Source organism: Aulostomus chinensis, chromosome 21 (assembly GCF_037954235.1).
Source record: "Aulostomus chinensis isolate RoL2024-O1b breed Wild chromosome 21, RoL_Achi_v1.0, whole genome shotgun sequence".
Classification (NCBI taxonomy): domain Eukaryota; kingdom Metazoa; phylum Chordata; class Actinopteri; order Syngnathiformes; family Aulostomidae; genus Aulostomus; species Aulostomus chinensis.
In genome coordinates, this window is record NC_141340.1 from 12,361,121 (window position 1) to 12,387,108 (window position 25,988).

Below are 25,988 nucleotides of genomic sequence, written 5' to 3' on the forward strand. Positions count from 1 at the left end.
ACAGACAGACAGACAGAAAGTAACATGCAAGGGAGGTAATTTCAAAATAAAAAAACAACCAGAACAGAAAATAATGCACTAACTGCAAAACAAAACCAAAACCGAACATCCAAACCTAAATCCATAACCCAAAGTCCACAAGGAGACACAGTCTAGATGGGATTGTGACAGTAATGCAAGTGAAGCATGTAAATGGGTTCGACAAATATTTGGACAGATTTTAAAAGCTGCACTAATGTCAAAATAATAGAAAAACATGCAATTGTTGACACAGCGCCACAATGGGTTTGATCTGGCTTTAGCTGATTCAGCTACGGTTTGTGTATAAAAGCCCAAAAGAGGAGGGCTGGGGTTGGAGCTCACGTGTAAAGTCCAAAAACGGCCTTTGAGAGTTTGATTGCGAAACTTCTATTACCAAATGTTGTGTGTATTTGTTTTGTGCACATTTGTTGCATAAGCAACCAGCCGATGACTGTCTTGTCTCCGCAAAAATAATAAAAATAAGGGTGGACTTCTGGATGTCAGCATTTTCAAGGTAGCAGAAGAATTTGAATGATTTCCACTGGCTTTATTCTGCCATTATTGTCTCGTGAATTATCCTAAAGCAGTTATTTTATACACTGCTGAATGACAAACAAGGTTACTCAAAAATCTCTTTTATTTATCAATCTCATGATACCCATTAACTCTGAAAATAAACTCACTGAGATCCAAGAATCTGAGTTAGGGTTTTGTGTGCAAATTCAGTAACATTTTAAGGTTCATTTTAGACTAGTTTTCTCTGAGAAGCTCAGCCCATACAGTTTTCTGTAAGAGATTAATAATGTTCCATTATTCAGGAAAATTCTAATTACTGTCTAAAACCATATGGAGTTAATGGGGTCTGTGTAGTTTGTTTTTCCAAGGATTGCCATTTCAGGGAAAGTGTCCCTGATTTTACTGGGATTTTTTTTTTTTTGGTTTTGCCTTTTGTTTAATTTGTTCTTACAAAACAGTTGTTTTGATAGTCCAGGCATGATCAAACATCGTTTCAGAAAGGAGGACGGGGGTGCAGAAACAAACTTTTCTTTTCAGGCCTCCTCACTCACACTCCCCCCTTCCTCCCTTCAAGCGTGCCAGTTGTGTAATAGATTTGAAATGCAGAGTGGAAGAGGAGGAGACCACGGAGGAGGGGTGGATGGGAGCTGCGTGATATAAGGACCCTCTATTTGCCTTCACCTCCTCAACTCTTCTCACTCTTCACTCAACGCCAGAGAAGCTGAGATCTCAGAAACAAGAAGCCATGAGGAACGCACTGCCCATTTTGGTCTGTGCGCTGGTTGGCTGCACGCATGTGCTGGCTGTCCTGGATATCGCGCCTATGGCAGATTTTGATTTGCAGAGAGTAAGGTTATTGTTTTTAACTCTTGGAATCCATTTTGGAAGCTGGAGAGTGAAGGGGAGATTGTTTGGAGTTGTGTTTGGAATGACTGAACTCACACTTTTAACTTTGAGTGATTGGTGAAAAAATATTGACCTTTACTCTTCCCTCATGTCTCCAGATCTCAGGCCGGTGGTACCTTGTTGGCTTCGCCACCAATGCTGAATGGTTCGTGAGCAGAAAGGCCTTGATGAGGGGAGGTGTCGTAATGATGTGGCCAACTCCGGATGGAGACCTGGACTTACATATTTCCAACATGAAGTGAGTCATTCCTTTGAAAACTATACTTTCAAAAAAGAAGACACATATTAATTGATGAATATTGACCAATTTTGGTCTTTTTAAAAAAATATATTTTTAGTGCCACTGGTTTCTGCTGGAGAATTAGTCAACTGGCATCTAAAACCGAAACTCCCGGACGTTTCTACTACAGAAACGAGCGTAAGTGAAAAAGTGTAATTTAATTGCGGTGTTAACTTTTACTTTCTGGAGATGTACCATTACCTGTACCTGCCCATACCACTGACGCCAAAATCTCCATTTTGCCATGAACTGGTTTTCAGTCTGGTTTTTGTCCCTGAATTTGGTCTGTATTCAACATCCTGACCTGTGTTTGTGTGTCTGGATTCATCAGTTTGGCAAAATGACAATGACATGCGAATTGTTGACATCGTGTATGATACCTATGCCATCGACTACACCATCAAGGCAAAGGATGGAGTGTTTGAAGTCCTCAACACTCTTTACAGTGAGTCTACTGATTTAACGCTACAACAGCCCGTTTCTGTGTGTCGCAAGCATGGCGGCAGAAGGTAAACCCAGATGTCGTTTGCAGGTCGCACTTGGGAGGCCCATCCCGACCTGCAGGAGAAGTTCAGACAGTTCTCCATACACACGGGTGTTCTCCCTGAAAATGTTGTTATGCTGGAAAAGAATGGTATTTGTTTCTTATTATTAACAGAGATATACACGCACACTTCATGTAAATGCGTTGCGGCTCACTGACCTCTGCTTTCTGGGTTCCTTGTTACAGCTGACTGTCCTGAGGTGCTGTCATAGATTGCTCTCTAACCTCCCTGGCTTACCTCTTCAGAGGAGCATCATTCCCAATACGTGGAGCATCTTGAAAGCTGCATATGACATAATAACACTCAAGCTTTTTAGTCAACTCTCCAGCTTGTACATGAACTACAGCACAGTGACAGTGGGAAAGAAAGAGTCTGTTTACTTCTTGTTCAAACACAACTTTTATAACTGCCCGTTTTTGATTTTTCTTTTCTGTCATTTACTATGTCAAATCAAACAAAGTATCAAAATACAGCATCAGAAATTCAAGTCTATGAATTTGTGGTCGTCAAGTTATTACACTCTACGCTGCCCCCTAATGGTTATTTAGCAGACACATGGTCAGAGCATTGGCATGTTTGATTTCGAGGTTGCAAAACACACTACGGTCAAATGAGTACTGCATCTGGAGTGAAAGCAATGAAATTACCTCTGACATAAAATCTCGTGATTAGGTCGCCTTGGTACTGTTTAATGCTCAAATTTTCATTCATTTTGAAACTTATGGTTTCTCGCTATATTTTTGTGTCCCCAACCTCTTTACCTTATATTAACATTTCAGTGATTATGTGCTCCACAATGAAGAAATACATGGATATAATAATAATAAAAATAATAATAATTTAAAAAAGGATTACTGAAGATCAAACACTCTTTATTGAACAGAACTGAAAGCAAAAACATCAGGGTTATGATTTTGTCAGAGCTGATAATCTACCGCCCGTTATGTTCAAACAACGTACTGAGTGTGTGCATGTTCAGTCTGATACAGTTATTAGAAAAAGAAGAGAAAAAGAAGAGTTACTCGTTCGCCTTTGTGGATATATGAGGATGTAGAAAGTCTTCTTTGAGGCCCAGGTAGAAGGCAGACCGAGTTCACCAGCTGTCCTAATGTGTCGCTGTGTGTAATAATGGATCTGATATTGAGCTCTATCAGTCCACCACGAGGCTTTAATGACGCACAAGACCATTCATGGTAGCAATTCTAAGAAAGGAGACAATCACAAATGCAAATTCATAACAAAAGAAAACAAAAAAATCCCACATTTGGCAGCTGGTTTGAACACATGAATGTAAATGCTCGGGTACAGTAAACATAAGCAACACTGACAGGAAAAACCTAAGTTAGGAAATATAATCATAATCATCAATGAATGCATGTTGGATGACAATGGCACTGTTAGAGCTCAGTGTGTTCACAAAGCAGCAGCCTCTTAAAAGGAACCTTGACACAGCCACAATGAAACCTGCTGTGTGTGTGTGTGTCACAGGGGGTAGGTGTTCAGTTGCTGTGACGCCTTGAAAACGTCTTAGGGTTTGACAAATGTGCATTTTGACTTATAATTCGCTGTTTGGTAACAAATTCAGCACCATTCAAATCAGAACACATAAAAACAGCTCATGCAGCAGTAGTCAGGATTTTGTTAAGTCCAGGACAAGGCGACATGGCTCAACACCTTGAAGGCACAATGAAATAATAAGCCAATTATCATCATAACATCTCTCCAGATCTTAAACTGATACTTCACACAAAAAGTGTATTTTGCCTTTCAAAAAAAGATGTAAGTTACATGCCACTGCTGTACCACTTCCTTGCTAGTCCAGAAAGCAGTCAGCTAGGTATATGTAGCTTGAGGCTAATGGAGACCAAAGGCTAACAGGAGCAAAACTGTCCAAAAACATCTGTTTTAAAACTCTCTCGTGCATCATCCAGTGTAGGTGTCAGTCTTCTTCATCCAGCTGCATACTCAGGAACCAGCAAACACTTTGATCTGAGCTTACAACAAACTATTACTGTTGTTAGAGCCAAATATTGGTGTCGGGCTCTTTTCGCATTCACAAAGAAGTGATTAAATAATGAAGAAAGAAGACTTGCTCGCTCAAGATACCTATTTGTGAGTACTCAAGAGGCAAAACAAACTTTTGGGGGTGAAATATCACTTTAATCAAATATTAGCTGTGATTTTTTGTGTGTGTGTGTGTGTTTCATGCTGCTTTGACCGCATAATGGGTGGAGTTTAGTTCATCAAACAAGCTCAGCCAGTGTCAGGCAAGGTATTCAATTCTGAATGCATCAAGGATCAAGGAAGTGCTTTCCTTCTGGACTTTTCTCTTTAACCTAAAAATGGAACACACACATTCGCACAGGTGCACTGTAACCCTGCAGCTCTCTGTCAGTCTACCATGTAGAGATATGTGAAGATATTCCTCGAAAACATTTCATGTTAAAATCTGAGCCGGTTGACGTAAGACTCGTGTGTTTGGCAACGAAACAAACCGACCGCTTTAGGCTGACTGAGTTCAGACTCCGAGTTAGTTCATTCCACGTGAAAAGAAAGCTGCCGCGCTGAGCTGAACAAACACAAACATGGAGTGTCATGATTTCCCATCATGCTCTGAGAAGCTCCTCTCTGCCCTTCCTCAGAGAGCAATATGCCATACAATCGAATGTCATTACATTTAAACGTAAAACTCTATATTTGATGCATATATACTGTAATGGACGAATGCATGATATCTTTGTAATATAGATCTGAAATGCATCTTTTGGAGTCTGAATAAATCTTTTGAGGAAAAAGAGAACTAAAAATATTTACAAAGTCAACTTTTGGCATTCATGTTGAAGTATGCGTCGCCACGGTATAAGAGGCATGACATTTGACAGGTATGACAGACGAGTGCAGCCACTGCCTGGAAGTAAAAATCAAGGGGATTTGGCGTAATGATTTGATCATTTTCAATATAAGATTTTTGTTAAAAAATTAAATCAGAGTATGCCGTTAAATCTGTGCTACATCACACGACCCAGTAAGTATAATTATTTGTCATATACCGTATTCAAAGGACTCCTGAAAACTCCCAAGCACGATACAAAGAAGGACAAGCCGGTTAGTATATACAGTACATGTACAGTTTCTGGTAGCCGCGCATCATTCAACAACTGTCCCACTTCTTTTTCTTATACTCTGGATATATAAAAAAACAAATCAAACAAACAAAAATATTTCTGTACACGCCTGTCCTAAATCTCTCTGGGAGATTAGTGTCCTTTTTGAATGGCCCTTCCTCAAGATTGGCCTTTGAATTCAACCGCCTCCATTGTTGTGGCAACTTGTGGCTTGTGGAGAAACTTCTCGTCTCAAAGTCACGTCATCGGCTGTTAGATGAACCACTCCTTCTTTGATTCGTCGATGGTTTCGGGGTTGTCTGTGCCAATAATTGCTGTGTCTGCGGATTCTCCGGCCGACTCCCCGCTGGCCTTGGCCTCGTTGGTGTGGTAGGTGCCTTTGTGACGGAACATGTAGCGGATCAGGAACACCAGAGTACATAGGATGGTGAAGATCACCACTGCAATGATACCTGCAGAGAAACCAAAACGGCTTTGATGAAGCGGCCATGGAACCAGCAGATCTCGATCAACTCGCTCGAGGAAAATAAACGGGGTTTTTGTCAGATGACGGCGGTGTGGTCAACGCGGTCTGAGAGCCAAGGCAACATGGAGAGGTCTTGAGGAATGACCTGCTGGCTACTATCAGCTATGTCACTGAAGACAAAGACAAAGTTTGAGAATATCCAGGGAAACACCGGCAGCTGAAACAGATGGGGTGTCATCTCTCACGTACAGTTTTTCGAAAAGCAGGCGAGTGTAGAACTCTCTGAGGGAGGTTTTTTTAAAATCTATGCTAAAAAAAAAAATAAAATAAAAAATCTAAATTATATTTTAACACTTCAAAATGTGCATCAAAAGACAGAAAGACAACCATTAGTACTTGGAAGTAGATGCGCTACTACTACTGCTGCTACTACTACTACTGCGACCACTACTACTACTACTACTTTTCAAAAGGAAGTCAAGAATAAAACACCACTTCTTATCAGAGGAAGATGAGGATGATGAAGATCTATTGCACCTCCAATGATGGCTGAGTCCCTGTTGACTCCATCAGGAATCACTCGCTCCTCGTTGAAGGGGAACTCGGCATCTGAAAGGAGGATAGAAAGAAAGAAAGACAGAAAAAGAAAAACATTTAACCCTTTACAACAAGACTTAAAATCAACATTTAATGAGAGCAAAAGAAACTAAAGGAATATCTTGTTAAAATCTAGTCACATAATTAACTCGTACTGGACCAAATATACCACACAGACAGTGAACGTGCTTTCAAGGTCAGTAAAAACTAACATGCAGGCCTTAAACAAAGAAGCCAAAGTCCCACGATCTTGTGTTTAATTTAGGTCATGTCCCGTACATTCGAGTGTCAGCTCAGGCTACAGGATGAGTTCATCTAATGTCTGTAGGGTTTCCCTAGTCCAGTTAAAGCTCAGAGACGGACAAGATGAACAGGATTATAACACACTTGTCTGCTGGCTGCAGGCGTCTCCCCGGCTCTGATTCAGGGAACATGAGTGAGGAGAGAAACGGGGGTTAACGTGGTCGACAAAGAGAAAGAGTTAAAGGAGAAAGCATGGAGAGAAACTCTCCTGCACATGTACTGAGCGATGAGCTGTCAGCTATTCCTGCCTCTGACAGCATTCTCCATAATTCTGCTGGGAAGGGAGCGGAGAGGAGGAGAGGAAGAGGAGAAAGAGGAGAAAAACTGATCATGGAAAGAAAAAGGAGGGCAAGAGAGAAACCAGACTAAATGTCACGTCTGTTGCCAGGATGAGTTTGAAGATATTTTCTAGAAGTCATTGTATGTTTCGGAGAAAAGACAGACTATAGAGCTGAGAGGACTGATATAAGACAAACAAAACATAAGTGAGTGATGGAAGGAGGTCTGGATGAATTATAGATTCGAACTGTAGCCGCAGAAAATCAGAAATACTGCGCTGTGCTGACACAGAGTTTGGACCTGAGTCCAGATCAATGAAGCGGATCGATCTCAGATAGCTCAACACAGTCAAATTGTGTAACACAAAACTTTTTTGGTTTTAATTCTATTGTTATTTTTTTTTAGCCACAATTGCGCGACAAATGCTAGAATCATGTCCAGAGATTGTCTGCTACTTTTGTTTTTCCCTTTAAACGTTTTGCACAGTGGTGACATTTCATCATGAACGCCACTGGTGAGTTATTACCGCTTTGGTAGTTTAATGTTTAATTCAAGGCCAATCTGGTCAAACTGCTACTTTTATTTATGATCAAACCTGGCGTGGAGAGTTTCTACAACCCTCTAACGCCAGGAGCAGGCATCTTTGTTTTGTGGAGTGAGACACAATCCAAGAACAACAACGAGGTGACGGTTGTGACACCACAACAGAAAGTCCAGCATTCCAGGACAGCAATGTGTGGTTGAAACACATGGACGATCCGATGAGTTGCTGGTTAACCAAGCTATGCTAAGCTAACACTCCTAATTAAAGTTAGCTCTCGGCCACAGTATCATAACATTGATTATTTAATGTGATCAAGTCTGCAATTACATGCTGCACAACCAAAAACATCACATAGCACTCTCTCTCCTCCCCCAATGCCTGGACGTTGAGGATGGGTCATGCCAGACAGTGTACAATAATCGCGCCAGTCTCTGGGACACAGCAAGAGTTTATGGTATAATTATTGCCTCATTTGACAGAAATACTGTAGAGTCTACGATTCTGGTCATGGTCTGTGGCAATCCTCACCTGTGTGGTCCAGATGCCAGGGGTCTGTTGCAGCAGACATTGGCGGGATGGTGAGAGGTGACGCCCCACAGTTGGACTCCAACAGTTTACCCTGGTATGACACCGGCGATGTGGCTGCAGGCTGTTTGTCTGGCTGACCAGCTGTCGGTGTGGCTTGTGCCTGCGTGGTGGCTCTTAGCGCCGACTTGAGAGGGGCGACTCTGTTGAACTGCACCCGTGACAGGCACCCAACAAAGCCTGGTGTGTTGTAACGCTCGATCAGCACCGGATCTACGTGTCCAGTTTCTGGACAGAGAGACGTAGAGTTGGAGGGAATTATTACAATCTAAAACACACTCAGATGATGAACAAACATGAAACACATCGTGTCTGAACAGAAAAAAACCAAATGAGGCTTCAACAGTCATATCTGCTGCAAGCTGCGACTTTGCCTCAGTCCTCAACTCTTAGCCTGTGGCCGTTTGAAGTGTGTGTTCATGCTTGATGTTCAGTCATTGGCATGGAAATCCAGGTACTTCAAATGTCCATTTTTAAATGCTGTATCTTTTTTGTCTCTCTTCTGATATTTCAAAAAGAACGACTTCCTCCCAGTTAACCAGGTTGTGAAGTGCAGCTGGCCTCCTCTTCAGTCTGTTTGTGGTTTAGTCACACACCTGAACAGTGATTTGAGGATTGGTTGTTCTCTTTGGATGGATGTGGCCTGGAGCATTGATTCAAAGGATATGACAAGTTTTGGGGAATTCCACTTATTTTCTGTCATTTCTAGTGTCAAACAAGGAGATGGATGGCCTTCTCTCCTCTCTGTGTGCATTATGGTGGCCCAGACTTCCACTGGATAGCTGACTGTTAGCTTAGCTGCAATGAGCTCAAGCAAACAGCCATAGAGTTGGCCTGTTCCTTCAACCTGGACTCATTTCAAAAGCGTTTTCCTTGTTGTCACAGAGATGTGAACCATCAGATTTCTTCTACCGACCAGCTTTAAATATTACATGCATGGATACTGCGCTGCTGCACGACCGTGCCACACCCAGCCTGACACGTGCAGCAGAGGAAAATGAACAGCTGCTCATGAGATGAATCATAATAGTGTGTGTGTGTGTGTGTGTGTGTGTGTGTGTGTGTGTGTGTGTGGGTGTGGGGGGGGGGGGTCTTGGTATCTGGACATGGCTTGTAATTTAATTCTCTCTCTTTATTTCATTTTAATGTGCCCTAAACACATGTGTGTTTGTTTATGTGTGTGTGTGTGTGTGTGTGTGTGTGTGTGTGTGTGTGTGTGTGTGTATGGGTGAGTCTACTCTATTGATTGTGCTGCCAGGAACAGAGCTCAGCGAATCTTCTACATATTCACCATCTGACCAGACCTCCCACAGACACCTGCATTGTGTCTATATATTTATGCTATAAATTTGTATATGTGTGTGTGTGTGTGTGTGTGTGTGTGTGTATGTGTGTGTGGAGTTCGACTGGAGTTGAGGCATGTGTGCAGAAAAGAAGCACCAGACAAATGCTCTCAATAACTTCACAGCTTTAGAAGGACGGTGTGTATGCGTGTGTGTTTAACTGTGAGTGGGAGTGCATCGAACAGGTGGAGGGAGACACACTCAGACACAAGAGAGACAGAGAAGGGACTCGCCACGGTAACAGTATGCATGGTGAGCAGAATACTGATAACAACAGCAGAATAAACACTGAATATGAATCCCGGTCCCGTCTCTCTCCCCTCTATTCCTGAACATGTGTTGATTACTGCAGAAGACTGGGCTGGAATACTAATAATGGAGTCAGGCAGTCTGTTGGGAATAGAACAGGCTGCTTTGCATATAGCAGCGCTGAATAGCCGACAAGATTCACTTATTTATATGGAGCCATGGGAGTGTTTCCTAGAAAGCAATGTGTTTCCAGTTCAAATGACACACTTTACTCAAAAACGAGGACTTACTGGAACCTGAGATGTCACAGAGAGGATTCAATTGTACACACACACACACATACACACACAATCTAAATCTTACGTGAAACATCAGCCTTTACAAACTTTGTAGCATGTCTGTTGCTTCATGCTGACACCTTGTATGCGACTGTTACAATGTTAGAATGTTACACAAACAAAAACTGTGCCTGCAGTGACTGTAAATGATTATTAACTGTACTTAATGTTAGGGCCTGATGGATGTAGGATTTTTGGGGCCGATGTTGATCTTAGGGGCCACCATATTGCTACTTTTTTCTGAGCGTGTATTTTTAATTGTTTTCAAAGGGAGTACCACGTTTTTATGCTACAACAAAAAAGCGTCTGTTCTGTACAGAAGAAGAAGAACAACGGCAAGAAACCTCCAACCAGACGACATGTAGACCCATTTCATCACCCAGAAAATGTCCGGGTCTATGCTCCCGTCTTTATTCCACTCAGACCGAGAACGAAGAAGGAAATTGGTATTTTCACTTCAGAAACCTTTCTGTATCATAGCAACCAGGCACGGCACCTTCAACGCTCCCAGCTGAAGTCTTTCAGGAGAGTGTCAGCAGTGAAAGAACATTTTGGTTGACGCGAGGACGTAAGGAATAAAATTGAGGCCAAACTTCAGCACGCTGTCAACTGCATTTGCAACAGAAAAAAACTTTCTGCTTGTTTATTTTCTTGTTAAATCCTGACATTGAAATACTGGCAGAAAGATGTATTTTATTTTTATTTTCATTATTTTTTTGCAATGCTGTCTTAAATATGATTTTCCAACACTTGTGACAAAAAGAGGTAAAGGAGGCAGGATCATTAAGATTGTAACAATAAACTTTACCATCCGAAATGGCAAACATCAGTGAACTACATATATTGCAAATAAACAAAGGCTGACCACTACTGGATATAGAGAAGAATATTAGGGAGTAGTATTTGTGATGATGCTCAGATGTACTCATCAAAGACGATCTAGTATGAAATGAGGCAGAATATTCACAGTTCAAAGATAAACTTTATGGCCCCAAATGACATCAGTGCGCTGAAACAATAAACTGAATTCAGAATTTACTGTTTGTAAATCAAAGTATCATTTTTTTAATGGTGGTAGTGATGTATGCAAGATGAGCCAGTATCTGCCACACCAATATATTGTCATGTACCACTTAAACATTCTTAGGCGTTTGTGTTAGATTTAGAATTTTTTTTCCACATAAAATGTAATCAGATGCATCTTCTCATTTTAAAAGCTTCTCATTACCGAAATGTCCTGAATCTGTGATGCAAATATTCCCCCAATTATACTGAACTGCTGTAGAGGAGACGTCTCCTTCTTCAGCTGGCGTGCGTGCGTGCGTGTGCGTGTGTCTGTGTGTGCGTGTCTTGTCAGATCCAGTTATACAGTAATACACTGATCTTATTGCGCGTAATCCCTTCTTTTGTCCTGTATTCGCTTCTTAAGAAGCTTTCCCAGCTAATCAATAAAACATACACAGACCAACACACACACACACACACACACACACACACACACACACACACACACACACACACACGAACACAAACACACACTACTCATGATAAGAACACACTAAAGACTGATCATCTCCTTTCAGATGACTGTAATGAAATGTACCGTCTCTTATGAGTACCATCATGGGCCAGTAATTGAATTGTACCACGTACCATATGTGACCCCTCACACATCCTAAACACTGGGCAGCGCCATGACAACCGCAGCAAGGTCATTGCCTCCATCAGCACCTTCTGAGGGTGTGTCACCAGTGTGACGAGTGCTGTCACATGAATAATTCAAAGGGTGTGGCTGGTCACAAAGCTGAGAGGTTTGTTGTAAGGAGAATGCAGGTAGGGCTGTGTTTTTGTTTGGGGGGGGGGGCACAAAAGAAGTGAATGAAGGACAGAGACAAGAGGATGGAGGGAACTGCAGATCAGAGCGGGAGGAGGGTGTGGCTGCTTCAACAAAGATGGCTGTCTTTGGGAGGGGAAAGGTGAGAGACAGAAAATGACAAAAGAGTGTTTGTGTGTGTGCAATAAAAGAAGAGTGGAAAAGACACGTGGTGGGAAGAGGGGCGCTTCAGTGGTCGGGTAGGGTAGAGGAGAAGATCAAATACTGTTGCCATAGCAACAAATGGAAGCTGATGCAGGGGTGACAGAGGGAAAAGAAAGGTAGTGTTAATGAAAATATGAGAGACATCGAGTAAATGTGAACCGTCCACCAGCAAACCCTGTATAACAAGTAGGTAGCTTGATGAAAACATCAACTGATAAAAAAGGAAAATTACCCATAAAAACAGAAAATCTCTGAATATGAACGGCTCTGAACATTTAAATGGATGTATTTTATTGCACATGGATCAATTCTACTGACTCCCTCATGATTAAAACCGAAATGTATTTCTTCTGACTGTCTCATTTAGAAATAAAAAGTCTGACATTAATTTCATTAAATGTAAAGTTTTGGTTGTCTTTGAAGTGTTGTCATAAAAACAAAACCTTGAAAGTAACAGGGAGGACAGACGACATGTGAAATACTGACTGAAAACATACCTGTGGCTACCACACACACACACACACACACACACACACACACACACACACACACACACGTATTCATTAGTGTCCCCTCTCGCGTCCTCCTTGGCCATGATGTCATGTCAAGAAAAAACAGACGCAACAGAGACGCATCAACAAGCAGGCCAATAATAGAATTACATATTTATGACGCTGCATTTTTCCATCTGACTCACAAACACACACACACACATTTTTTTTCCCCCCACAAGGCTTGTGTGTATTTTGCGTGTCACCTAAAAGCGTCGCAATTTTTCTGTCAATAAATGTTAAACTTCTCCTGCTGTGTTAACTGATAGCAAATAGCTGAAGCTGGAACTCATGTATATGCACACAGATAAACACACATACATGCATACAAGGATAGTTACCTATTCAAGTGTGTGTACAGTTTCCTCAGCAAACCTGCATAATGTTTCCTCTCCTTCTCTTTCATCCGTTCATCCTCTTTGATAGTGGATCTCAGTAATACATCGGAAGCATCTCTCTCTCTCTCTCTCTCTCTCTCTCTACCTCTCTTGCTCGCTGCAGTGCAGTTCCAACCCCCACTCAGACACAGCAGCTGGAGAAACCCTGGATCCTGGAGCAGCCCTGACGCGGATCAGGACTGATCAAGGGTAAAAAAAATACTCAACGACTGGTGACAGCCAAGGAGGGTGGTGTAATGTCACACTTACACAGACAAAGCAGTGGACGCATACGGATCCGACAGTTAAAGGCACTCTCGGACTGCAGAGATTAGGTCTCGGATACAATGCCTTAGGAGAGATAACAGATTGATCATCAACAGAGCTTTAATCAGAGGCAGGGTGTCTGGTAGCTCTGGAGGCTAAAGGTCACAAACGAAAGACGATGGAAGACGGCCATTGAGCATCCGCTTTGCAAACTGCTCCCACCTGAGTTCTACGTGGTGTGTGTTTAATCAGCTTCACGATGCCAAGTGCTGAATCCTCAAAATTAGAAAACCCAAGAAACTCAGCAGGACAGCAGCACCAATTAAAGGATTTATGAAGGCACCGATGCTTTCATGAGGCATCTGGTGCCACTTTACTTCAATTAATTAGATGTTTAGCTGATTCTTATGCAGAAACAAGGAAAACTCCATCCAAAATACTTAACAGTCATTCATCATTATGTCCGTTTCGACTGCTCTTCTGGATTGAACCCAGACTCATATTTATCATTCTGACAGAAAAGCATCAACAGCAGAAAAAAGAAAGAAAAAAGATGGTATGACGCCAACACTGCTGCATCAGAGGGTGATTGATGCTTTTTCAATATCTTTTTAGGCTAACAGCTAAACGTAATGGTGCTAAAACAGAGACAGATCCCTGCTATAAGCCTGTTCTTATACTCTACTTCTTCGTCATTTTATTTTACCTGCAATCTCCTCCATCAACATGGTCATGTTTTCTGTTGTTGACTTGTTTGTTGACAGGGTGACACGAGTTTCTTAGAGCATTTTCACCTCAGATATGATCAGAACCAAATGAAAAACTTGTTCATGACTTTCTAAGAAGACTGAGTGCAGTGGCATTCCTGTGCTGAGGCGGACAACTTGAATGTTCCTCAAAGAACACAGTACTTTTTTTTCAAAACTTCCCAAAGATCGTGGGAAATCTACAAGCTGAATTTAGAAATATCACCACCTAGTGGTCAGAAGAATCCTGATGTGACAAACACGATTTGATTTAAAGCAATATTACAATGTCGTCTTTGTGTAATGTACTGCAACTGCACCACCTAGTGGACACAGGAAGTCATATTTGCATCAATAGCCTGCTGCCTGTATGAGATAAGTATGATCAGGTTTCACCACTGTCTCATTCACCTGACAAGCCACACACACCAACGTGGGTGAGGACCCGCTCGTCACTGCTTGTACCTTTAATTAGGACTCAGGCCTGTTCTCCGTGGTAGAGATGAGAGCTCTCCTGCTGTTCTACTTTTCTGACATTGTTGATGATTTTTCAGACAGTGATCGTACATTGATATGTGTGCGTGCCTGTGTGTGTTTGTATGCGTGCCTGCATGTTATGTTGTACATATACAAAAGACAACTCTGTGTGGTGTGCATCCACCCACCTATGTGTGCTTGTTGCCTGCTTCGTTTTTCACTCCTTTTTCATGTTTCCGTGCAATGCACGTTGACTGTGACTGTTGCACATACGAGTTAATATAAAATTTGAAAAAACAAGCTAAACTGGAGATAAATTTTTCCCATATTCAAATGTGCAAAGTACTTCATGCTTAAGACAAAAGCAACTGAAACTCTGAAAAGAGTTCTCTGAAGACAAATAACACCTATTAAACTTGACAGCATTCAGCCATTGAAGCCCCTTGACATGTCAGCACAAATGAAATCCAGCGTAAAGTAACTGGCAGCACCCACAGGGGGAAACCTCCTAAACATGTGAGGACAGACTTAACAAAATGAGACGGTTGAGGGAAATGAGAGATGGATATCAAAATTTTTGATGTAGCACCACAAACACTCTCTGGGCCATCATTATCGGTCTGAAATTGCTGAATAAATAACACCACCGATTCCATCACCCTGTCTTTAGTTCTGTATCTTTTCTCCTCGAAATTCTCTCTCTCTCTCTCTCTCTCTCTCTCTCTCACACACACACACACACACACACACACACACACACACACACACACACACATATATAGAAGCAAAGATTTGTGGCACTGAGAGCTGAGTTGGGAGTGTGCCTGCTGCTCTGGCTGATGTATGACTCATCTCGCCCATTTATTCCACAGGGCTGCAGAGAGCTAGGGAGGACAGACCCATGTGCAATACATCACCTACACACACACACACACACACACACATTCTGATGCAGTTACACATTGCCTGTCTTTGCTACAGTCATTCCTGCAGTGTACAGCATGTGCTGCATCATCCCTGCACTTCATAATCAATACCACTTAAACACAACTGCGCTCAGGGAGCAAACTCTGTAAACCTCATGACCCTGGACCTGATATATCTTTATCTCTCTCTCTCTCTATACATCTATATCTATATGTATCTATATATCTATATATAAATATATCTCAATGGCTACAGTACAATAAAGAAATATTCTACACGCAGTATTGCAGTCCATTTCTTTTGTCACGCTATCTTATCTATCTTATCCTACTCTCACAAAATCCTTATGGTCACCTAAAAGGAAGCAAAGGTGAGATGTACAACACAGATCCCCACACAGATTTTACGTAAAGGAAGGAAAAAAAAGAAGCCATTTTTGTTGTTTCTTTTAATGGCAGCCATTGGATTAAGAATTCTAAACTGAACTGCAGCACAAGTACAAGAGGACCAAGCTGAGGAATAAACATTGAAGAAGTCCAGTTTCAGATGAGGAGAAATTTGATTTACTCTTGAAAAATTTAACATAACACTTAAAAGTCTGATGGTGCTTGAAACATCACCCCGGTGCTTTAATAAATTCCACTCCACATTTAAGTCCTGCAGTGTGCAAGTTTTAATCCTTTCCTTTTGTAAAATACTCAACAGAGCCATTTGTAAAACTAAAAAAATCACAAACCCAGGGCTGCATATTCCACAGTCTGAGGGCAGGAAGTGTTAAAATGCTAATTTTCTTAGCCACACAAAAGTGCTCCATTTACCAGATGATTTGCATTCTAACCCACAACCTTTGGTTGCAAGCTTTTGGGAGTGACCCAGAGACTGAGATTGCAGATACAAGGAGCAAAGATGAACACCCTTTGTCTGAGCACAGCTGTATGCCTGACCCCCCCAGACTCTGCTGCTTTCTCTCCCTGAAACCTCTCAAAAGTGTAACACAAGCTTAATTTCATACTCACAATGAAGGAATCAGTGTGAGTTAAAGTCAGGAAAAGTTTCCTATTGATTTATATGAAAGAACCAGTGAGTGTGTGTTTGTGTGTGTGTCTGTGTGTGTTTGAAATGTCAAAGTGTTCTTATCAACTAGCTAACGTGTCGTAAATCCTGCATCCCACTGTCAATCCAACCTGGTCTGTGAGAGGATATTCTGAACCAGTGAGGGGAACAAAGTGAATTCTGAAACAATGCATGACATTGTTTCAGAAAATAAAGTGCAAACGGTACCACAACTGCTGAAATATGATGGTTCTGAGAGATGATGTGTGTCAGGGTACAGGAATGTAAATAAAACCTAGAAGAAAAATGACAGTTACGAGTAGCAACCAAAATAGAGCCTCCAAAGATCGTCCACAAATCTTATTCTGGTTTATGAGGAAAGTGTGTCTGTGTGCATGAACTTAAAGTATCAGACCTTTCTGATTCACCAATATTAAATGTCATTGTCATGTTAATGAGGACGGTGGCACGGTGGTGCAGTGGTCAGCACTGTCGCCTCACAGCAAGAAGGTTCTGGGTTCCAGTCCCGGCTCCAGCACAGGATCTTCCTGTGTGAGTCTGCATGTTCTCCCTGTTCCTGTGTGGGTTCTCTCTGGTACTCCAGCTTCTTCCCACAGTCCAAAGACATCAAGAGGGGACGAGGCTGATTGATACTCTAAATAGACCGTAGGTGTGACTGTGAGTGTGAATGGTTGTCTGTCTCTGTGTGTTGTCCACCCCCCCCAACTCTTAACAGGATAAGCGGTAGAAAATGGATGGATGGATGTTAATAAGGACTGATTTATTCTGTCTTTTTCCTGTGATTAAAGGCCTCATCCAAACATGTGAGCTCCTGAGCACATGAGTTCTACCACATAACAAAATGTTGTCAGCAGGATTGGACAGAGCCAAGCTGCAACGAGCTGATGACTGGCTACTGAGTGTTGTTTTTCCTCTCTTTCACTATCCCTGCATCGGAAGGGTAGGCGTTCTTTACTTATTACTAAAGACTTTTCTGTGTGGATGTTACAGCACTGAGGCCATGCTGTAAGAACTGCACTCAAAACAGTACCAAGTATCGAGAGCAGATGCCACCAGCTCCAGCAGCCATGTGTGAGCCAGAATGTGTCGGACCTGGTGGGACCACATCAGTGATCAGAGTGAGTATGATACAATAGATCAAGAAAATTCCACCAAACTCCACCAAATGTATGATTTCAAAACAAAACAACCAGGTAATTTGCTGATAGCTCCCATGTTGCATCACCTGTCACCAGATCCAAAAGCAAACTTCAGCCGCAGTATCTGAGTGTCAACCAGTAGAAGGCAGTCACTGTCCACATTTAGAACAAAGCATGTCAAATGAACCATTAAACAGCACTAATAAATACACGCAAAAGTGTTTGCGTACTTTTTAAGGCATCCTTTTGAGAACACACTCAATTGTGTCTGTCAGTGTGAAAGAAATAAATGAATACTGTGATTATTCATGAATGCCCCCGAATTCTGTGAGCTTGAATATCCATGAGTGTACACAATCAGCAGTCTGTGTGGTGAGAGGCGATGTCTCTCTGATCAGCGTTAGCTCTGTACCAAACACAGTCTCTGTCTCCCAGACACAGACAATCTGACAGATGCTCTGATAACCTCCTTTGTCCCAGAGGTCCCAAAGCAGAAGTAAAAAAAACAAAAAAAAAACAACAACTAGAGACGGGTAAAATCAATCGGCTTTTTTCACATTGCTTTGTGTCTTCTTCTGCTGTAGCTGCTGGGATTATAAAACTCCTTCTTTTTCTATTCTCTACACAAACACAGACACACACACACACACACATATATATATATATATATATATATATATATATATATATATATTACTGTCATGTGACTACATTTTTGTGTATGAATTTTTGTGTATGAATGACCTATACTTGCATGGTTATGACAACATGGAGTTGATAGACTGGTTTGGTGATAGAAGTCAGCCATTACTTCAACATCACCGACTCTGCGTTTGAAGATCAATCAGAACAGAGGTGGCTCCGCTGTGTTCAAGGAGCTAAGAAATAATAACAAGCTAAGCTACATAGAAGAATCAAACTTTTTGGAATCCTGGGGAGTTTTTCTTTAACTCAGCGTCTGGACTGCAGTCATGCATCAAAAGAGTACTCTGATTAAAGCAAATATTACAACATGAAAAGAGAGATTCACCCAACGTTGCTGCTTCTTTTCCTCTGACAGGTATCTAAGCTGGCTTCATGCACAAGAATTGTCATGGACTGTTGTCATTAGAAAAAGGGGATCTGATCAACAGTCACAAATACGTTCCTATGCAGTCGCACTACAAAATTCATTGAAATATCATCCAAACTGTAATATGACCCACTGCATTTTCACATCACAGGGTGGTGCAATATTTGTTCAAATCTAATTGCATGTCAAAATACCCTCCAATACACACTCATCCTACCCTACAGAAGAAAGAAGACATTGAATAGATGCAGATCCCCACAGAAATCCCACCATTGTCATTTTAATGGGGTTTTCAATGAAAATGAGATAATGACCTTAATTAATTCCCTCTAATATTGCACATCTGTCCCATTATGCATGAAGAAATACATGCTTCTGGAATAATGGGGGCGCACCAAAATCCTTTTGCACTTCTAGGGTGTCCTCTAGTGGACATATCAAGACATAACTGCAACCCCCATTTATGTTTCAAGGACAAGGACACATGAAGGGTCATTCTACTGAATAAGACAAAAATTTACAAGAAAGAAACGGTTATTAAATTAATGCTTGTCTCACATAATGAGGCATCTGTGACATGAGTCAGCTATTACATGTCTGATTTCTATTCTTGAAATTCTCTTTATTTTTAGTATCTTGTTTATTTATTACTCGATAGATTTAAAGCATAAAACTGAGCAGACGAGTAAGTGAGAGGTTGAAGATGGAGTGGTACCGGGGATGTAGTTGGTAGAAAATGCGATCAATAATAACCCTACATGGTGATGTTTAACAGTCCTTTCAACTACTGTGAGGAGCTTTTTAGGGAGCTGCCATACTCACCAAAGACTTTGCCCAAGAAGAGCGTCTTGACCAGGTTGAACTTTGTGTCCGAGGCGTCTGGGAGGGTGTAGCTGACCGGAGGGTAGTGATCCAACTGAACCAGGAGGTGAGCGGGACAAAGAGACAGATCATGTGTCATAATCTCCGTTTGAATGAGAGTTTGAGGAGTTTCAAAAAGGTTGATTTAGACTGGCAGAGTACACAAGGTGTACCAGAGGATGAGGTAGAGATGTAACACTATGGCACAGCAGGGTCTAAAACTCAACATCTCCCTCTTGTGGTTATATCAGATATTCCAAACAGGGAAACCCCTCTGTCATGGATCTTTCGAGTTTCTACTTGTAAAAACCCAAGAAGAAAAAGAAAAGAAAAAAAAAAAGCATGAAAGCCTTTACATTTAGATAGATGTTCTAAAACTATCATGACTGCTCCAACTAGTCCTCAGTCCTCTTCTGAAAACGCTTTTAATTTATGCATTTACAAAAAAACATGTTGAGTTAAACTGATCACAACTGACCTTCCTCCAAGATGAGATAAATGATCACATATTCATTAAGAATATGCGATTTCTGTAGCCTGCAGTGGGTTCAAAGCTCCTTGTGACAATTTAAACAGAGAACAAGCGGCGTGTTTACAAAGAAGAGCATTAGTGGAGATGTGAGAGCAGAAAGGGTGATGGAGGGAGGGAATACACGGCTTTAATATCACCGCAACATAATTAACTTGTTATTGCTGTTTCACTGAAGTTTCTAATTAGCCTGAAGGCTGCAGACGGTGCTATTGGTGAGAATTATTTCAACCCCACAAATTGGTTTCCAGAAATAAAAGATCTCCCCTCTTCCCTCCTCCCTGCTCACCAGAGGACTGTATCTAAGCTTACGCCAGCATGCAGGGTGCATACCAATGGGCTCAGCCTGAAGAGGGGAGGCAAATTGAAAACAATGACTTTTGTTACTGTGTGTTTTACTAGAAATTTGTTCCACTGATGTGTTGAATAGCAGCGGTGACCTGTTAGATGGAAGCTAAGCTGGATTCTCGCTGAAGGGTTGATGTGTGTTGTTCCTCTCTAACACCAACAGACTATTTTTCTCCCTCTTACTCATGCTACCACACACACACACACACACACACACACACACACACACACACACACACACACACACACACACACACACACACACACACACACACACGCAACATATCCTAATTTGATTCTTTCCAAAAGCCTGGTCTCAGTGGAGCATTGTGTGGGTTTTGTTTTCCACGCTGACTGGAGGGTGGGATAATGGGGCACAATTAAATTGCGCTCAGCTTATTTACTTTTATCTGAGAAAAACAAATTGGCTGCACAGCACACGAGGGCAGCTTGAGTCCCAAAACCCCACAAAAAGGTCCACAGAGGGAAACCGCAGAGGAAGAAACCTCATTTTACCAAACTTTGTCAATTATAACCACAATTATTGGGATCCTTTGCTTTTATGTTGCACCATTTAAACAACACAATTTTCTCTTTAAGAGCTGTTGGTGCCTCTTAGGTTACGTAAAGCTTACATAAGTAGAGTAATCAGAGGTAAGACAAAGAGAAAATTAACAGTGGGTGAAATCTATTTCCCACTGCATGTGTGCTGAAAAGGAATCTAATCTAGCAAATGTGCAGTATTTATTCAGACTAATTGTCAGAGCAAAGAGAACTTTGGAACAATTGTGGTTTGCTCTGTTTCCTTAATGATGTCTGAGGGACAAAAATAGTCCCATCACAGATAAACCATTACAGAAACCAAGCGCTAATAAATGCTAATTCCCCTTTTTGCTCGTATAAATAGTTAACATCATTACTGCTGAGTTACTTTACTGTTAGGAAAACCGACCACAGCAACAAATATGAGAGTGATTACCCGTATTGTTATCATTAAAATGCTGTGACTGAATCGCAATCACGGTGTCGAATTATATGATCACGAAACAAAAATACAAACAAATACTGCTATTATGATACTGAACAGTGCAAATGTTTCTGAAATGGCTTTATTTTGCAAAAACAACTTTTATCATGGCATTTTAATCGAGTAAAACTTTATTTTTTAAACAGCGCTGTGTTACTTTTTATGATGTGATATCATGTAATAACTGCATATCAATTCACATTTTTCTTGATAACCAAGCAAGTAAACTCCTGATATTATGAACTTCGATTATAATCGCTGCAAATATTCTGCACAGTTATTGCAACACAACCTTTTTTAAAAAATCAAATAGTGACTATTATATCGTCACCTTATTCAAATAATGGCCTCAGTCATTTTGGGGCCAAAATGAGTTTTTGGCCTAAATCATCTCTTGGTAATGCTGGCCGTCTCTGGTAAAACCGCCTAAATCCTCAGTTGAAAGGGTCATGCTCTTTATGCCCTTTAGGACAATGGCCCATGTCAAGAAGGAGGCTTAGGCCATTTTATTTTTTGCCTAAGTCAACATTTTTCATTCTTTAGGATAAAAGTCTGACTTGGGCAATTTAACAAGCTTTCATGATGGCGGCTACTTGAAGAAGCAACAGAGTCAGTCCATGAAACAAGTGATGCCCGTCGAGTGTCATCACTTCTTTGACAATTTGCCACAGTTGGGCAAATCAAGATGGTCGAGAATGAAGATTCAGGGAATAAACTGAACAGCACTGCCATAGGTACAAAAACCCGGCAAAGAAGAGCTGGACAAGCGAGGAGAGGGACGTGCCTCTCAGCGTTAGATTTACCTGACATTTGTTCAGTTCAGGTTAGAGTTATTTACTTTTTGAGTTTGCTTTATGGGATTAAAGGACAGTTAATAGTCAGGTTTCGAAAAGTTGTCAAAACTGGATGTTGGAACTGGGTTAAGTTCAATAAAAACCCAGCAAAGAAGACCTGGAGAAGTGAGGAAAGGGAATGCCTCTGACTGACTAATTTGATTTACCTGACATTTGTTTAATTTAACCAATAACTAATTTCAGTTTTGCGTTTGCACTGTTGAATGAAAGGGCAGTTTTAGCCAGGTTTAAAGTTGCCTGAGTCACACTAGAATGTTTGAAAATTGGCCTTTATTCTTTAATGTTACATAATTGACACACAATGTTCTATGGACGTCAGCAGCCATCCACTGCCAAGGCCTTTTTGTTTGAAATGATTATTAAATATCATATGCTCAGCATTTGGTTACGTTTTTTTTTTTGTGTTTTCCCAAAAACTTGAAATTATGACTTAGGCCATTATTTTAATAGGGTGACGATGAAGAATATTCCACAGATTTGACCTGTACTTGCATGGTTATGACAAAGGAAAGGGAGGTAATGTTGGAAGAGGGGAGAGGAGGAACCATCTGTGGAGGGGTCTTACCCTGGCACGTCTTTCAGAGGAGGCGAACATTACCAGATATCAAAGACGACTAAAATAAACAGGAACAGACTTCCTGCTCGCCATCATATATTCTTGTGTGTAACCGTGTGCAAATCCACACCTTGAAAAAGAGTTCATACATTAAAGTGATCTTAAAGCCACTTAAAGTTCAAGTGTTGTTTTGGTAATGCACATTGGTATGAACACAGTGATCTAAGCTATAGATATGCCATGCTGCAGTATATACACATTTATGTGACATGAATTTTTTTTGTACACAACTTTCATCTTCAGACTGCAGTCAACAGGTTTCTGAGGGTTTTACTACTTCCACAACCGACAAAAAAACTCAACGTCTGTGCTCATGACAGCTGTCTTTATCATACGATGACAATGAAGACAGAGGGTTTTTTCTTGTTTTATAATCTAGAGCAAACATTTTGTTCTGCTACTCTGGTAATATTGGTAGAAGCTGTCTCGTCCTACTCCAACATTCAAAATGCTTATTTCATCTTCCCTCTTAGCTGCTTGTCTGAGAGCCTTCGCTCGCAGCCCTGATGGAAGAGACACGAGACCTCTGCAGCCTCAAGGAAACACTCGACTCTCTTTTACCCAGGAAATTGAATTTGATCCATTGGCAGGCCCACCAGCATCACGCATCTGATGAAAGAAGCTCAAACGAGGCTTTCTGCTGGAGCTCTTGTTAAGAGCAGGAAACATGTACTCAGATGGTGACGCATGTGGAGCTTCACTTGCTCGTCAATCACCATCTTTTTGCTATTTCATACTGAGTAGGTAGTGTAAAATGGCTATGGGAGTGGAATCTAAAAAAAACAAAAACAACAAAAAAACCATTTGCAGGCTGGACACAAAAATAATGAGCTGAAAGTGTTTGATGTGGCTTTATGGCTTCATTAAGCCGCGAGAAGCTGCAACGTCGGGTGATAATTCTCCGCAATTTCATCACTGTGGGCAACACCCCTAAGTTCACATATTGTCATTTCTGACACATTGTTATTATAAATACATCAGTTATTGCTGTTTCTATGCTGATGGCACATTACAATAAAATCCAAGGCTTTAATTCCCAATCTAATGCCAAACATTTCAGTCATGAGGAAGCTGACACGCAATATTTCAGTGAGAACATTCAAGAACAACTGCCTCTTTTAAAAATGGGTTTATTTTGGTGAAACATTGAGCTTTTGGCATTAAAAAATCAAACAAACTTCAGTTTATTTTTGTAAAGCAACTTTAGGAAGCTGTTTTTAATGAAGCAGTAGTGAACTTTTTGCTGCGTTTTTGGCTTAGTTTCATTTCTTTCTTTGTTAATTTGCTCCTCTCATGACGGTTCACAAATCTGGAAAATGAACACATCACAAGACAAAATCTTATTTTCCACCACATAATCTGTAACCATCTATTACTTATTCTACCATTTTGATGCTTGAGATGAGTACAGTAGCAAGCGTGTCCCACTGTGTTCATCATTTCAACTGCCCTCTGACAACTGTCATTTAATGTGTGCGGTGGACGTTTGCGGAAGGTTTTCTGCCCGTGTGTTGTCAAATCCATGTTTTCTTACTTGGATTGTTGAATTCTCAGGAGCAACTTGCAGCAACTGTCATGGCTGCCTTAACCGAAACCAACTGATACCCCGGAGGGAATTTCATGAGGTGAAAGGTCAGACAGGTGGAGTGGATGGATGATCTACACGAGCGGAAGATTGTGCAGCCTGTGGTGATGACGTGTTGACCTGACAAGATCTCCTGTCTGTTGGTATGCGTATCCACATCTGTTTATGTGAGGAAATTAAACGCCACGTTTTGTAACTTGAAAATTACCCTGAGGCAGTGACATGAAAAAGTTTTACTCATCAAAGTTATCTCGCTTTGCACACACCTTCTGGCTTTACATTTCACGGCCTATCTCAAAACCTTATCTATCCTCACCCCCACCCCCCCACGGTTCCGCCGCGGATCTCTCATCGTGACCACTAGTGGGCTGCTTAATTCTCATTTGATTTTCAAGAGCTGAACCCCATCATTTTGGGACCTAAAAAAAAAAAAGAAAAAAGAAAAAAGGAATCACAAGTTATTTAGAGAGAATAGCCTAAGAGGAACGAGCCCCGTCACACGCTGAACGACATGGATGCTCTCAATCTAGAGACAACTAAGATGCAATCAGCGATTGTGTGTGAGAGAGAGGAAAGCGTCTCACTCCAATCATGTTCTCTGCCAGTACTTAAAAAAAGAAAAAAGGAAAAAAGTGAAGTGTTAATGTTGAAGTGCTCCCCACAGGGTGATCAGAGGCTGCAGGATGTGATTTGCTCAGGAAATGAGACAGATTTCCATTGGATATTTCAATTTAATGTTTTTTGCTGTCAGAATTTTTTCCCCTAAGCGTGTGAACGGAGGTGATGAAGTTCCAATATCTATGGAGGCGGTTGCCCCCGGTACACGTGACCGGAGCGAGGGAGGCAATGACGATGGATGTGCCACGTTTGATCGCAACCTTAAATTTTATTCACCTCGGTGAAAGCACCATTAAGGGGCTTTATTTGGATAAGTAATCGTTGCAGGAGAGGATGAGATTGATTACAAGGAACACAACCAAACGTCCTGAAAGTCTCAGCCATGTGTGCGTACACATTATGCCACTCATTTGCTATGTTTTAACACTTTGTGAAAACACGCATTCATATATCCAGTTAACATGCAGTGGTTCAATCCCGCATGTTTAGTTTGACTTCACCTCTTTCAGCGCTACAATGAATGCATTACCACACATCTTGTTTTTGGTTTTGTTTTTTTCCGTTCCCAATCAGCTGCTGCCAACACTATTTCCTCAGTCAAATTACATTAAATCTATGTCCTAGTTCGGTGGCGAGGCAGCAAAGCTCCGTCTCACCAGTGAGGGGAGTCATATTGTTGTCAAATTATTCCTCGTGTTTGTTTCATAGGTGAACTTCAATGCATGACAAATAAGATGATACTGCAGATGAGACGGAATATAATAGACGCCTGCGGGGAAATTAAG

General features: G+C 41.3%; 2 protein-coding genes across 4 annotated transcripts in view; one reads left to right on the forward strand and one right to left on the reverse strand.

Annotated features, from left to right (window-relative positions):
• The first annotated feature begins 1,214 nt into the window (after nt 1-1,214).
• LOC147241748 (lipocalin-like) lies at nt 1,215-2,760 on the forward strand. Its single transcript, XM_086191988.1, has 6 exons — nt 1,215-1,384; nt 1,542-1,681; nt 1,782-1,861; nt 2,055-2,168; nt 2,256-2,357; nt 2,454-2,760. Exons 1-6 carry the CDS (start codon nt 1,283-1,285, stop codon nt 2,477-2,479), a joined length of 564 nt encoding a protein of 187 aa, XP_086048114.1. The 5' UTR covers nt 1,215-1,282; the 3' UTR covers nt 2,480-2,760.
• Nucleotides 2,761-3,123: 363 nt separating this feature from the next.
• Nucleotides 3,124-25,988, reverse strand: part of cntnap2a (contactin associated protein 2a) — a 383,275-nt gene continuing 360,410 nt past the window's right edge. For all 3 annotated transcript variants that reach the window (XM_086191985.1, XM_086191984.1, XM_086191987.1), the window contains 4 exons: nt 19,588-19,681; nt 8,111-8,395; nt 6,397-6,468; nt 3,124-5,845 (listed from right to left, as the gene is read on the reverse strand). In XM_086191985.1, coding sequence (XP_086048111.1) covers nt 5,646-5,845; nt 6,397-6,468; nt 8,111-8,395; nt 19,588-19,681 — 651 coding nt within the window. In that variant the 3' untranslated portion in view covers nt 3,124-5,645. The remainder of the gene's footprint in view (nt 5,846-6,396; nt 6,469-8,110; nt 8,396-19,587; nt 19,682-25,988) is intronic.

Excerpts from the sequence above, each read along its gene's own strand:
- LOC147241748 (XM_086191988.1), top strand. The coding sequence starts at position 1,283 with ATGAGGAACGCACTGCCCATTTTGGTCTGTGCGCTGGTTGGCTGCACG. Across the intron at positions 1,385-1,541 it reads CAGATTTTGATTTGCAGAGA|ATCTCAGGCCGGTGGTACCT; the intron begins GTAAGGTTATTG and ends TCATGTCTCCAG. Across the intron at positions 2,358-2,453 it reads TGTTATGCTGGAAAAGAATG|CTGACTGTCCTGAGGTGCTG; the intron begins GTATTTGTTTCT and ends TCCTTGTTACAG.